This window comes from Tympanuchus pallidicinctus, unplaced genomic scaffold (genome assembly GCF_026119805.1).
Source record: "Tympanuchus pallidicinctus isolate F22 unplaced genomic scaffold, pur_lepc_1.0 scaffold19, whole genome shotgun sequence".
In the NCBI taxonomy this organism is placed as follows: domain Eukaryota; kingdom Metazoa; phylum Chordata; class Aves; order Galliformes; family Phasianidae; genus Tympanuchus; species Tympanuchus pallidicinctus.
In genome coordinates this window covers 1,520,955-1,532,420 of record NW_026294710.1, presented here as the reverse complement: position 1 = coordinate 1,532,420, position 11,466 = coordinate 1,520,955, and the positions used below count along the sequence as shown (strand labels likewise).

At 55.2% G+C, this 11,466-nt stretch overlaps 1 protein-coding gene across 1 annotated transcript; it reads right to left on the bottom strand.

Annotated features, from left to right (window-relative positions):
- Positions 1 to 3,911: 3,911 nt before the first annotated feature.
- LOC128079489 (coiled-coil domain-containing protein 81-like) lies at positions 3,912 to 8,483 on the bottom strand. Its single transcript, XM_052680758.1, has 8 exons — positions 7,565 to 8,483; positions 7,347 to 7,408; positions 6,767 to 6,920; positions 6,310 to 6,566; positions 6,115 to 6,200; positions 5,479 to 5,603; positions 4,850 to 4,961; positions 3,912 to 4,542 (listed from the first exon to the last, which is right to left on the bottom strand). Exons 1-8 carry the CDS (start codon positions 7,683 to 7,685, stop codon positions 3,912 to 3,914), a joined length of 1,548 nt encoding a protein of 515 aa, XP_052536718.1. The 5' UTR covers positions 7,686 to 8,483.
- Between the last annotated feature and the right edge of the window lie 2,983 nt (positions 8,484 to 11,466).

Here is an 11,466-nt window from a genome sequence, read left to right as displayed (position 1 = left end):
GGTGAGACTCACCGGCCTGTAGTTCCCCGGGTCCTCCCTGCTCCCCTTCTTGTATATGGGAGTGACGTGACCCTTCCTCCAGTCATCCGGGACCTCACCTGACAGCCACGACTTCTCAAATATGATGGAGAGCGGCTCGGCAACCACCTCAGCCAGCTCCTTCAGGACCCTGGGATGCACGCCATCTGGCCCCATAGACTTGTATTCATTCAGTCTAAGGAGGTACTCTCGGACTTGCTCTGCCCTTACAGTGGGGAGGGATTTACCTCCTTGGTCCCCACATAGAGGTTTGGGGATGCAGGGTTCATGGACGTGAAGAAGACTAGAATCCTGGCCACCAGCGAAGACCGATGTGAAGAACTCATTCAGCACCTCAGCTTTCTCTTCATCTGTTGAAGCCAGTTCTCCTTTTAAATTTACCAAAGTAGGTACGCCCGTTTTGGCCTGTCTCTTCTGGCCAATGTACCTGTAGAAGGTTTTCTTATTGTTTTTCACGTCCCTTGCCAAGTTCAGTTCTGCCTGCGCCTTGGCTTCCCTGATCCCACGTCTGCAAGTCCGGACGGCGTTCCTGTACTCTTCCCAGGTGACACAGCCTTGTTTCCAGAGCTTGTACACCCCTTTCTTCGCCCTCAGTTCTCTCAGCAGGTCCTTGCTGAGCCATGCCGGTTTCCTACCTCGCCTGCCCACTTTCTTATTCAGAGGAATGGAGACCTCTTGTGCTTCCAGGAGGGCATCTTTGAAGAGCCGCCAGCTCTCCTCAACATCCCTGTCTTTGAGGGCAGCGCGCCAGGGGATCTTGGCCAGCAATCCATTGAGTAGCTTGAAGTCTGCTCTTCTAAAGTTCAGTGTCCTGATCCTGCTCTTTGCCAAGCCCACATCGCTTGAGATCACAAACTCAACCAGGGCGTGGTCGCTGGAGCCCAGGCAGCCTCCAACCTTGACGCCTTTGATGATCTCCTCAGCGTTGGTAAGCAGCAGGTCTAGCAGCGCTTCACCTCTGGTCGGTCTGTCCAATACCTGAACCAGAAAGCTATCGTCAATGGATTCCAAGAGCCTTCTGGAGCTCTTGCAGCTCGCCGTGTGGTTTTTCCAACAGATGTCCGGATGGTTGAAGTCCCCCACCAGGACAAGAGCCCGTGAGCCAGACATCTCACGCATCTGGAGCAAGAAAGCCTCATCAACAGCCTCCCCTTGATCAGGTGGTCTGTAGTATACCCCTAACACCAGCTGACCTATATTAGTCCCATCTCTAATCCTAACCCACAGGCTCTCAACCTGTTCCTGACTGTTTCTCGTAGGGAGCTCCTCACAGTTTATCCAGTCTCTGACATAGAGAGCAACTCCCCCACCCCTCCTACCTCGCCTATCTTTCCTAAAGAGTCTATAGCCGTCGATGGCAGTATCCCAATTGTGGGAGTCATCCCACCATGTTTCTGTGATAGCAACAAGGTCATAACTTTCCGAGTGCATCACAGTTTCGAGTTCCTCCTGCTTGTTACTCAGGCTGCGTGCATTGGTATAAAGGCACTTCAGCCGGGCTATCCGTCTCGTCACCTTTATAAGGGATCTAGGATCCCCTAGAACAGCAGCATCCCCAGCATCCCCCTGCCCTAGTCCTTCCCTATGCACTCTGCCGTCATTGCCCATGGAGTTTGGTACAAGCCCTCGAATGACGCGTTCAACCCCAGTAGCCCTTATTTTCTCCCCTTCCCCCTTCATTCCTAGTTTACATATGGCGTTTCCTCCTAGAAATCCATGTTTTGCCCCTTGAATCTGGGGTTTGCTCACAGAAATCCCTGCTTTTCCCCTTAAATCTGCTGTTTTTGCCCTTAAATATGGCATTTTCTCACAGAAATCCCTGTTTTTTACCTTAAATCTGGGATTTTCTCACAGAAATCCCTGTTTTTTACCTTAAATCTGGGATTTTCTCACAGAAATCCTTGTTATTCCCCTGAAATCTGCAGTTTTTGCCCTTAAATATGGCATTTTCACCTAGAAATCTCTTATTTTCCATTCAATATGGGGGTTTTCCCCTTAAATCTGGGGTTTGCTCACAGAAATCCCTGTTTTTCCCATTACACCGGGGGCTTTTCCCCTTCAATATGGTTTTATCTCCCAAAGAATCCCTGTTTTACCCCTGAAATATGGCCTTTTCCACTTACATATGGCTTTTTCTGCTAGAAATCCTTGTTTTTCCCATCAAATCTGGGCTTTTCTCACAGAAATCCCTGTTTTTTACCTTAAATATGGGGTTTTTCCCCTTAAGTATGGCTTTTCCTCCTGGAAATCCCTGCTTTCCCCTTTAAATCTGGGTTTATTTCCCCTTAAATACAGCTTTTCCTGCTAGAAATCCCTGGTTTTCTCTTTCAATCAGGGCTTTTTCCCATTAAGTATAGATTTTTCTGCCAGAAATCCTCCTTTTTACTCTTAAACCTTAGGTTTTTACACTAAAATATGGCTTTTCTTTCTTGGAATCCCTGTTTTGCCCCTCAAATCTGGGGTTTTCTCATAGAAATCTCTGTTATTCCCATTTAATCTGGGGTTTTTCCCCTTAAATGTGGCTTTTTCTGACAGAAAACCCTGTTTCTCCCCTTCAATCTGCAGGTTTTCCCCTGAAATATGGCTTTTTCTCACAGAAATCCCTGGTTTTCCATTAAATCAGGGATTTTTCCAATTAAAAATGGCTTTTTTTCTGACAGAAATCCCTGTTTAACTCCAAAAATCCGGGGCTTTTCCCCTGAAATATGGCTTTTTCTCCCCAAAATAACTGTTTTTCCATTAAATCTGGCCTTTTCTCACAGAAATCCCTGTTATTCCTCTTCAATCTGCAGTTTTTGTCCTTAAATATGGCATTTTCTCACAGAAATCCCTGGTTTTCTATTAAATCTTGGGGTTTTTCCCCTGAAATCTGGGGTGTTCTCACAGAAATACCTGTTCTGACCCTTAAATCTGGAGTTTTTACCCTAAAATATGGCTTTTCCTCCTACAAATCCCTGTTTTGCCCCTTAAATCTGGGGTTCTTCCCATTAAACATGGCTTTTTCTGCCAGAAATCCATGTTTTTCCCCTTAAATATGGGGTTTTTTCCCATTAAATATGGCTTTTTCCCCTAGAAATCCCTGCTTTTCACCTTAAATATGGCTTCTTCTGCCAGAAATCCCTGCTTTTCCCATTAAATCTGAGGCTTTTCCCCTTAAATCTGGGGTTTTTCTCACAGAAATCCCTGTTTTTCCCCTGAAATCTGCAGTTTTTGCCCTTAAATATGGCATTTTCTCCTAGAAATCCCTGTTTTTCACCTTAAATATGGCTTGTTCTGCCAGAAATCCCTGCTTTTCCCATTACATCTGGGGCTTTTCCCCTTAAATCTGGGCGTGAACAGGGGGACTGTGGCAGCTCAACAGCGGATAAGCTTGCGATCCAGATAAGTCCAAAGAGACGCTGGATTTCCTTTGGCATCAAGTAAAGCATCGTGCGACGCTCTGATGCCCTCTCACAATTCTTTCTCCCTCCACCGGCATAAAGAGAGCCGGCATAAAAAGACGCAATGACACTGTCACAGGCATTCTGGAGATGTTTAAAGGAGGAGGCTTTATTGATGGTTTTGCCCCTCTACACTTCACTCTAGATCTCCTTGTTTGGCCTGGAGAAGGGAAGGCTGCGCGGTGACCTCATTGCAGCCTTCCAGTCCATGAAGGGAGCCTCCAAACAGGAGGGGAGTCAACTCTTTGATGGTGTAGCTAAGGTCAGGCCAAGGGGAAGTGGTGTTGAGTTGAAGATGGGACGTCAGGTTGGATTCTTCTTTACAGACAGAGTGGTGAGATGGTGGAACCGGACGCCCAGAGCGGTTGTGGATGCCCCGTCCCTGGAGGTGTTCAAGGCCAGGTTGGATGGGGCCCTGGGCAGCCTGGTTTACTACGAGCGGTGATGCCGATGGGATTCCTGCCTCTGTCTTGCAGCCTCCAGTCTGTCGGTCGTGTGCACCCCAGGCCTGAACCAGTGTGGGTAGGGTGTGTCCTTCCTGCGGGGTGGGGTTGGGGTGCTCGGAGGCTGACACTCGGGAGACCCCGTTTCTTCTTTGATGGGTGGCAGCAATCCAGGTCGCTGCATGCCAGACTCCTCAGGCAGGCTGGACTGACCACGCAGTGGTGATGGTGTCATCTGCTTGAGTGCTTTCTGCACTCGCATGATCTTCCTTGCCCTCTTCCTGAGGAGTTTCACGGAGTCGCATGCCCGAGGGAGCCTGGACGGTCTGCCTTGAGGCTCCGCAGACTCAGCCCTTGAGGAAGATTCGGAACCTCTTCTGGAAGGCGGTCTTGGCCTCAAGGACATGCGACGGGGTGAGGCCTTGGCTGCCTGCAGTGTTTGCGCCGCACCCTCGTGCTGGTCTTGTTCAGCCCCCTGTTGCTCATCAAGGAAGCTGACACGTTTGGTTCGCGGTGCTGGGCGCAGGTCTTGTTGGCTTGATGTGCCTGCCTTCCCCTGCAGCTGGCAGGTCACCGGCTGCTCTTGGGCTTCAGGCACTGTCCGGATCGCTGGCAGCACACTGGAAGGACAGAGCGGGAGGGGTCCGCGTGAGTGGCTGTTGGCTTCGGGGCTGCATGCTGCAAGCCTGAGCCAGGAGCCTTGGCTGCAACGCAGCCCTGCCCACAGACTGCTCACCGGCTGCCCCGTGGCTCCTGAGATGCGCAGAGGGGCAGCCCTGTGAGCTGGGGGGCTGCTGGCATCCCAGCACGGCGGGTGCCGCGTTCGGCACTGTTGGGCGGCCACAAACAGGGACCCTTTGGGGCTAGGGAATGGGCTCTCGTTGGGTCACCCCCGTGCACGTGGCAGCCCGGGGCCCTCAGCCTCACCTGAACCTGGAGCTCTCCTTCCGCAGTAAGCTCCTGACCCGTCTGAATTCTTCTCCATCAGCGCTGTCTGCGCTCAACCGTTTGATGAAGGTTGGTTGGCCAGCAAATCTCACTGCAATGGGGAAGGCAGAGGAGATTCACCGTCAACCCTTTGGCTCACTCACCAGGGGCGCTCAGGCCTGTTCCCAGAACAGCCGAGAGGGCCGCTCTGCTCCCCCCGCTGCTGCCATCTGCACCGCCCTCGGGCCCTCCCTGACAGCATCCCTGGCCCCACTCCTCCTCTCTGCCATTCAGCTCTGTTTTGGGACTGCATTAGTGGCGTTGGCTTTGGGAAAGAGGAGCTGGGTGGTGATGATGAGGTGGCAGGGTGACTTTTGGGGACCGTATCCTTGCGCTGGGGGAGGGCAGGGCCTAAGATCCGCACATCCTCCCAACAAAGCCAGGGATGAGGGCACGTCGCACCCAGCGCCTTAGTTAGGGAGAGGCCAACAATTCCTCATGGGAAGAGGCCGTGCTGAGCCGGCGTGAAGCTCTGACACAAGTCAGAGACCGTGGCTGATGGTCAGCAGGGGATTTCCCACCTCAAGTATGTTGCCCGTGCCACGGGAAGGAACCGGCAGCTGCTTTACCTTTCTTGCCCTGGTCCAGAGGTGGCAAAGTGCCTTCTTTCGTTGGTGTCTCCCGACTAGAGTGGCTTCCTGAGGACCTGCGGTATACTGCGGGTGGTGGTTTGGGTGCAAACTCCATTTGAAACCTGCACAACAGGAGAAGACAGCGAGCGGTGTGACGCAGCGCTCCAGCAATCCTTGTTGCTCTCTCTGATTGTCTGCTCACAGGCACATTTTCATGCTGCATTAAGCACACTACTTTTGAAAGCCTTTTGCAGGGTCGGTCGGGATAGGTGAAGGGGAAACAGTTTCAAACGGCAGGAGGGAAGATTTAGGTGGGATATAAGGCAGAGGTTTTTGACAGAAGGGCGGCGAGGCAGCGGAGCATCTTGCCCAGAGAGGTGGTGGGTGCCCGGACGGGCTTTCAAGGTGGGGCTGGAGCAGGCTCAGAGCAACCTCCTCTGGGGGTAGGTGTCCCTGTTCCCTGCGGGGGAGTGGGACGAGGTGCCCTTTCGGGGTTCCTTCCAGCCCAAATCATTCGGTGATTCTGTGACACACGCTCACGGGCAGGACAGTCACGGACACAAGGAACAAGCGCTACGGAACGAGAGCTGAGCAGCTGCGTCAAGCAGCAGCTACAGCCACCAACATACTCACAGGGGAAAGACCACAACGCAGCCGGAGAGCGCCAGGGAGGCCACCGGTGCCACCCGGGACACCACCACGTCCAGCAGCCAGGGGGCCTGCAGGGGAGAAACGGGGAGGATGTGGGACGTCCTGGTCACGGCTGAGGCACAGCGGGCACAGCAAGGGTCACGGCAGTGCCTGGGCCACGGAGAAACTGCAGCTCACCTTGAAAACAGCTCTTCTGAATTTCTCTTTCCCTGACAGCTTCTCCAGGAAGTCAAAGAAGTATTTCATTTCAAAGGTGAGCCCGTCAATGTGGAGCACGCCGACGTCCTTTAGGACAATGGCAACGTTCTCCCCATTCTGCAGGCAGCCGGAGAGCAGGGACATGGTGCTTTGGATGCCCCTCCTGAGTGTCTCCCAGTTGAGAGAGGCAGCTGCGGCCACCTCGCTGTATTTCATGGGCTCCACCTTCCTAAGGACTGAAAAATGCAAGGGACAGAGTTGATGATAGGGTTGGTTTTCCACAGGTGCTTCCCTAGAAGTGCTTCTGGTGGACATCAGCCAGAACGGCCCCATGTTTGGACGGGCTCCTCAGAGGGGGAGGTTTGCTTTTGAGGATGGAGGCGGTGGCCGTTTGCCCTGTCCACGAAGCCAGCAAAAGTTTAATCCCCCCTCCTACCTGGCAGGGACTCCTTGTGGGGCTTGAGGTGGTGCGTGGCTGTGAGGTTTGAAGCCAGGTTAAACACGGGCCACTGCAGAGTCACGGTCCCTTCCTCAGTCCGGACGTCTTTGGGGACGGTGTCAAAGGTGCCGAAGGTGGGAATCCAGACCCCCTGCAAGTGGAAGAGAAAGGAAGGGCGGAAGGGTTATGGGACGGCCGGAGGAAGAGCCGGGGGGGGTCCGACGTAGGGACAGAGCTCAGGAGCCCTCTCCCGCCGTTCAGAGGCACGAGCCAGGGCACTGGGCATGGCTTTGGGAAAGGGGGCTGCACGGTCCTCTCCTTCCCCTCGCCCTCCCAGATGCAGCACAGCAGGCTGCAGGGCAGAAGCAGCCCCATGGGATCCAGAGGCTTCCAGAGACCGGGATCAGCCCTGAGATGCGACAGGACCCAGCACGAGTGATCGCGCATTTGCAGGAAGCCCGTGGGATGCCCAGGAGAGAAACGTGGGGGGAGTCTCCTGCTTTGTGCCGAGGGGAAGACTCAGAGCAAGTCCAGGCTGAGCCGCACAGGGGCAGGAGGAACCCGACGGCCAACACACCTTCTGCACCAGGAGCTGCTCCCGTACGTAGGCGGCCACCGCTTCCCAGACGGCGACTCGCTCTGGAGGGCAAAGGAAAAGCAGGTCACACTCTGCATCTGCCGCTTCCCGGCACCGCCACCGCTGCCAGGCGGGAGCGAGGCGGCAGATGGAAAGGGTCGCCTCCGTGCCGGGGGCGGCTGCAGCACCGCTCCTGTGCCGGCCGTGGCCCCGCGTACCTTTGGTGTCGCTGCATGTCGGACTGGAGGCGCGCCCCGCTGCGGGGCCGACCTCGCTCCTGCCGTTCCGCCTGGTGCCGGCGGCTCGCTCCTCCTTGGCGCCAGCCATGCCGGAGCTCATCCTTCAGATGCGTCTGCTCTCTGCCAGATGCTCCTTCAGGATGCGGGACCCACCGCCGCGCTCCGCCTTTTATACCCCTCCGGGTGCCCGTGTCACAAACGTCGCCACGGCGACGCGATGACAGCGTGGCCGGTGCTGGCCGCTGCCCATTGTGACGCGGGCACCGGCAGCGGCTGCCCGGCCCGGCTGGGAGTGCTGAGCCCTCTCTGCTTTCTCTCTCTTCCCTCCTTTGCTCTCAGTGGGCTAGGACTCGTTCTCCTTCAGCGGCCGTTGCCTGCGTTGATCTTCAAGCAGGCGATACGGAAACGAGCACTGTTCCAAAGTGCTCTGCCCGGAACGTGGATGACCTGTTGTCAGGAAGCAGCTCAGTTTTGCATGTTTTAGAAACAGAATTGCTGAATTATGGGACTAAGTCTTTCCTGCAATCCTGCAATAGCTGTTGAATGTTCCAAGCAATGTGGGAATCGTGGTAGGGATTAGCAAACATCTTGCAGGGTTGTTCTGTTAGGATAAGCAGCTGCCAGCTGCCAGCAGAAGAAAACAGATTGAACAAGCATCAGAGAAGCCGGGGCCTCTACACGAGGCCGGACTGTCTGACTCCGGGAGAAGGTTGGGGTGTGACAGGCAGGCATCGAGATGCTCCCCTCTGTCCTCCTTCCGAGCTTATCTCTGCGCAAGGGAGGACAGGCAGATGCCCAGAAGCAAGGACCAAGTGTGGAGTGAGGGTCAGAAGCTCAGTAATTAGTCGGAAGTTTACGCTCAGCCAGCAGAGATCTCTGTTTGCCCAGTGTTTGACCTCACGGTCTATTGCTGATGGGAAGAGAGCAGACGTTTTTTTAGGGGGCATGGAAAATCCTGTGGTGATCACCGTCAAAGAAGAGATTTAAACAAAAGAGAGTTATCACAACCTAGTATGGATCATTCAGTGCAGAGATTGAGGGACGTCATGGCTAATCCGTACAGGGACAGTCTGGGGGGTACCTGGCAGTGTGCAAGTCAAAATAGATGGGGGTTTTTGTTGTTTTATTTATTGTATGTGTTGTATATATTGTATATATACATATCATATATATTGTATATATTATTGTTTCTTTGTTTTGAGGCTGTAGGTGTGAAAGATGTTACGTAATGTCCATAAGGAAGTTTGTCCACACAGTGGAAGAGCAAACCTCCTTAGGAGACGCCTTGGATGAATGCTGACTGCAGCGTGCTGCCTGAATTTGCCTGCAATAGCGCAGAAAACATCCATAAATAAATAGACTCGTTAAATGTACTTTGGGCTCTTCCTCTTTCAGTGCACTCCTGACAGCTCTCCAGTTGTCTGTACAGGTTCTGAAGGCTTGAGGAGGGTGTCAGGACGGCGCAAGGCACTTGCGGGCTCTCTGGGTTGAACTGGTCTCCCTGGGGTATCTGGTGCGGAGTCCATACCCCAAAAGCACTTTTAGCATCTGTCCACAGAGTGAAGGTTCTTGTCAAGGCAGTTATTTCAGCCTTCTGAGTGGAAGTCCCCGCAGGTAATGGCTTGGTGTCATGTACCTTGTCAGCAGCAGTTACTGCATGTGCTGCCTTACAGTTTCCTTGTCTCACCAAACTGCTTCCGTCCATGAACCCGGGAATCCTCAGCGTCGCCCAGCGGTTCCTCCTGGAGCTCTGACCAGCTGGCACAGAGTCTCCGTGCAGTCGCACGCTGCTGGCTTGGAGGCAGCCCTCCGTTGGTGTTCTGGCTGTTCAGCAAATTGCTTCCCGCTCTTGGATCAGTGGTGCTTTCTGTTGAGAAACTCGATAGCCATTTAAATCAAGAAATTCAGCAAACTCAGTCCATTGCACACCGTCCTCCTTTGTTACTGTGGCATCCACGTACTGCAGTAAAGTTCCACCATGGCATAGAGGAACCCAAATCTCAGGCTCACAAGCTGACCGGTTCTCAAGAATCATCGGGCTGCTCTCACCACCCTGGCAAACGCTGTCCGGGTTAACTGACTTTTATTACGATCAGTATGCCCTGACCTCGGTCCGTGCACGAAGGTACCGGGTCGCAACGGCCAGCACCCGTGCCTGCCTGCCCCTTGGCTTTCACAGAGCCCGTCCTTATGGAACAGTCTCGGTTTCTGATCGGCTGTCCCAAGGAGTCAGCCCACCGCCCAGGCAGGACCGCCGCCATCAGCGGGGTGCCCCTGATGTGCGGAATCAAACTCTCTAGCCCACGTAAGGTTAGAAGAGCAGATACGTTTTGTCTCAGCGCTGCGCCACACGCCGGGTGCCAGGGGGATGGCTCCTCCTAGCTTGCACAGCACAGAGTGGGGTCTCGATCCATTCCTTAGCCAGGCCATACCTATTTGGTAGTATTACCCAAGACCCACTGACATAGTCAGTACTTTCCCGGGAATTCATTTACATACTGTCCCCCCTCCCCAGGGCACGCGCAGTAGCTTCCATTGGATGAAGGCTCGACCTCTTCCTCCCCATTCGGTGGTCGTTTGGGATGAGGTCAGTCGTCTACCTCGCCGACCTTTGTCCCAGTTCTGGGCTCTTCTCCTGCACTGCAGGCCTCAGCAATTTCCCCAGCAAACTCTCCCCCCGTCCCCCACCTCCAACTCCCCCATTCTCAGTGATGGAGTCCTCTTCCACCCGCCCCCTCGGTTCCTCCGTCAGCGTCTGCCCCTGTTCCCCATTCTGATTCCCAGGGTCCCCTGTCCGACCCCCTCCCCCCTGTTCCTTCCTCGGTCCCCCACTCCGATCCCTTGTGTCCCCTTTCCCGACCCCCCACAAGTCTTGCCATTCAGTCCCCTACATTCATCTCCCCTCCCCCGCCCCTCCTCTCTGACACCCAGAATTCCCCGGGGGTCAGAGCGAGGGACTCGGGGGGCTGTGGGCCACCCGTGGAGGGGGTGGGGCGAAGGCAGTAAAATACCCTGGAATGAGGGGGTGGGGGGGAGGGAGGGCACAGGGCCTGAAGCCCGAGTGGGGCTCGAGGGGCAGCGGGGGGGAGGGGAGGGAACGCTGGGTTAAAGCCTGCTGGCCGGGCAGGGCACCCTGCAGGGTTCAAAGTTGGGTTGCCGGCTGGCCTGGGTGATCCTGCCTGGCCGGCAGCATCCCGGCTGGCCGGGTGCCCTGCCAGGCCAACATCTGGCAGGCCAGCCAAAGTGGGGAGCCCTGCCTGGCCAAAAGCTGTCCTGCCAACTGACCCGTCTAGCTTTGCCAGGCCAGAAGATTCCCAGCCAGCTGGGGGGATCCTGCCAAGCCAAAAGGCGGCGGGCCGGCCGGCCTGTGGATCCCTGCCTCCACAAAGCCGGCTGGCCGGACAGGGGGGCCCTGCCAGGCCAAAAGATGTCAGGCTGACTGTCCCGGGTAGCCCTGCCATGCAGGAGTCTCCCAGCTGGCCAGGAGGTCATACTAGGCCAAAAGCCAGGGTCCCAGCATGGCCAACTGCCAGCCAGCAGCTTGGGAGGGCCCTGCCGGGCCAAAGGCTGGCCAGCCGGCCCAGCGGACGCTGCCAGGCCAAAAGATGGCCATCCGGCTGGCCGGGAGGGCCCTGCGAGGTTTAAAGGCGGCTGGCCCTTGAGGCCCGCCAGGCCAAAAGCTGGCTGGCGTGAACAGGGGGACTGTGGCAGCTCAACAGCGGATAAGCTTGCGATCCAGATAAGTCCAAAGAGACGCTGGATTTCCTTTGGCATCAAGTAAAGCATCGTGCGACGCTCTGATGCCCTCTCACAATTCTTTCTCCCTCCACCGGCATAAAGAGAGCCGGCATAAAAAGACGCAATGACACTGTCACAGGCAT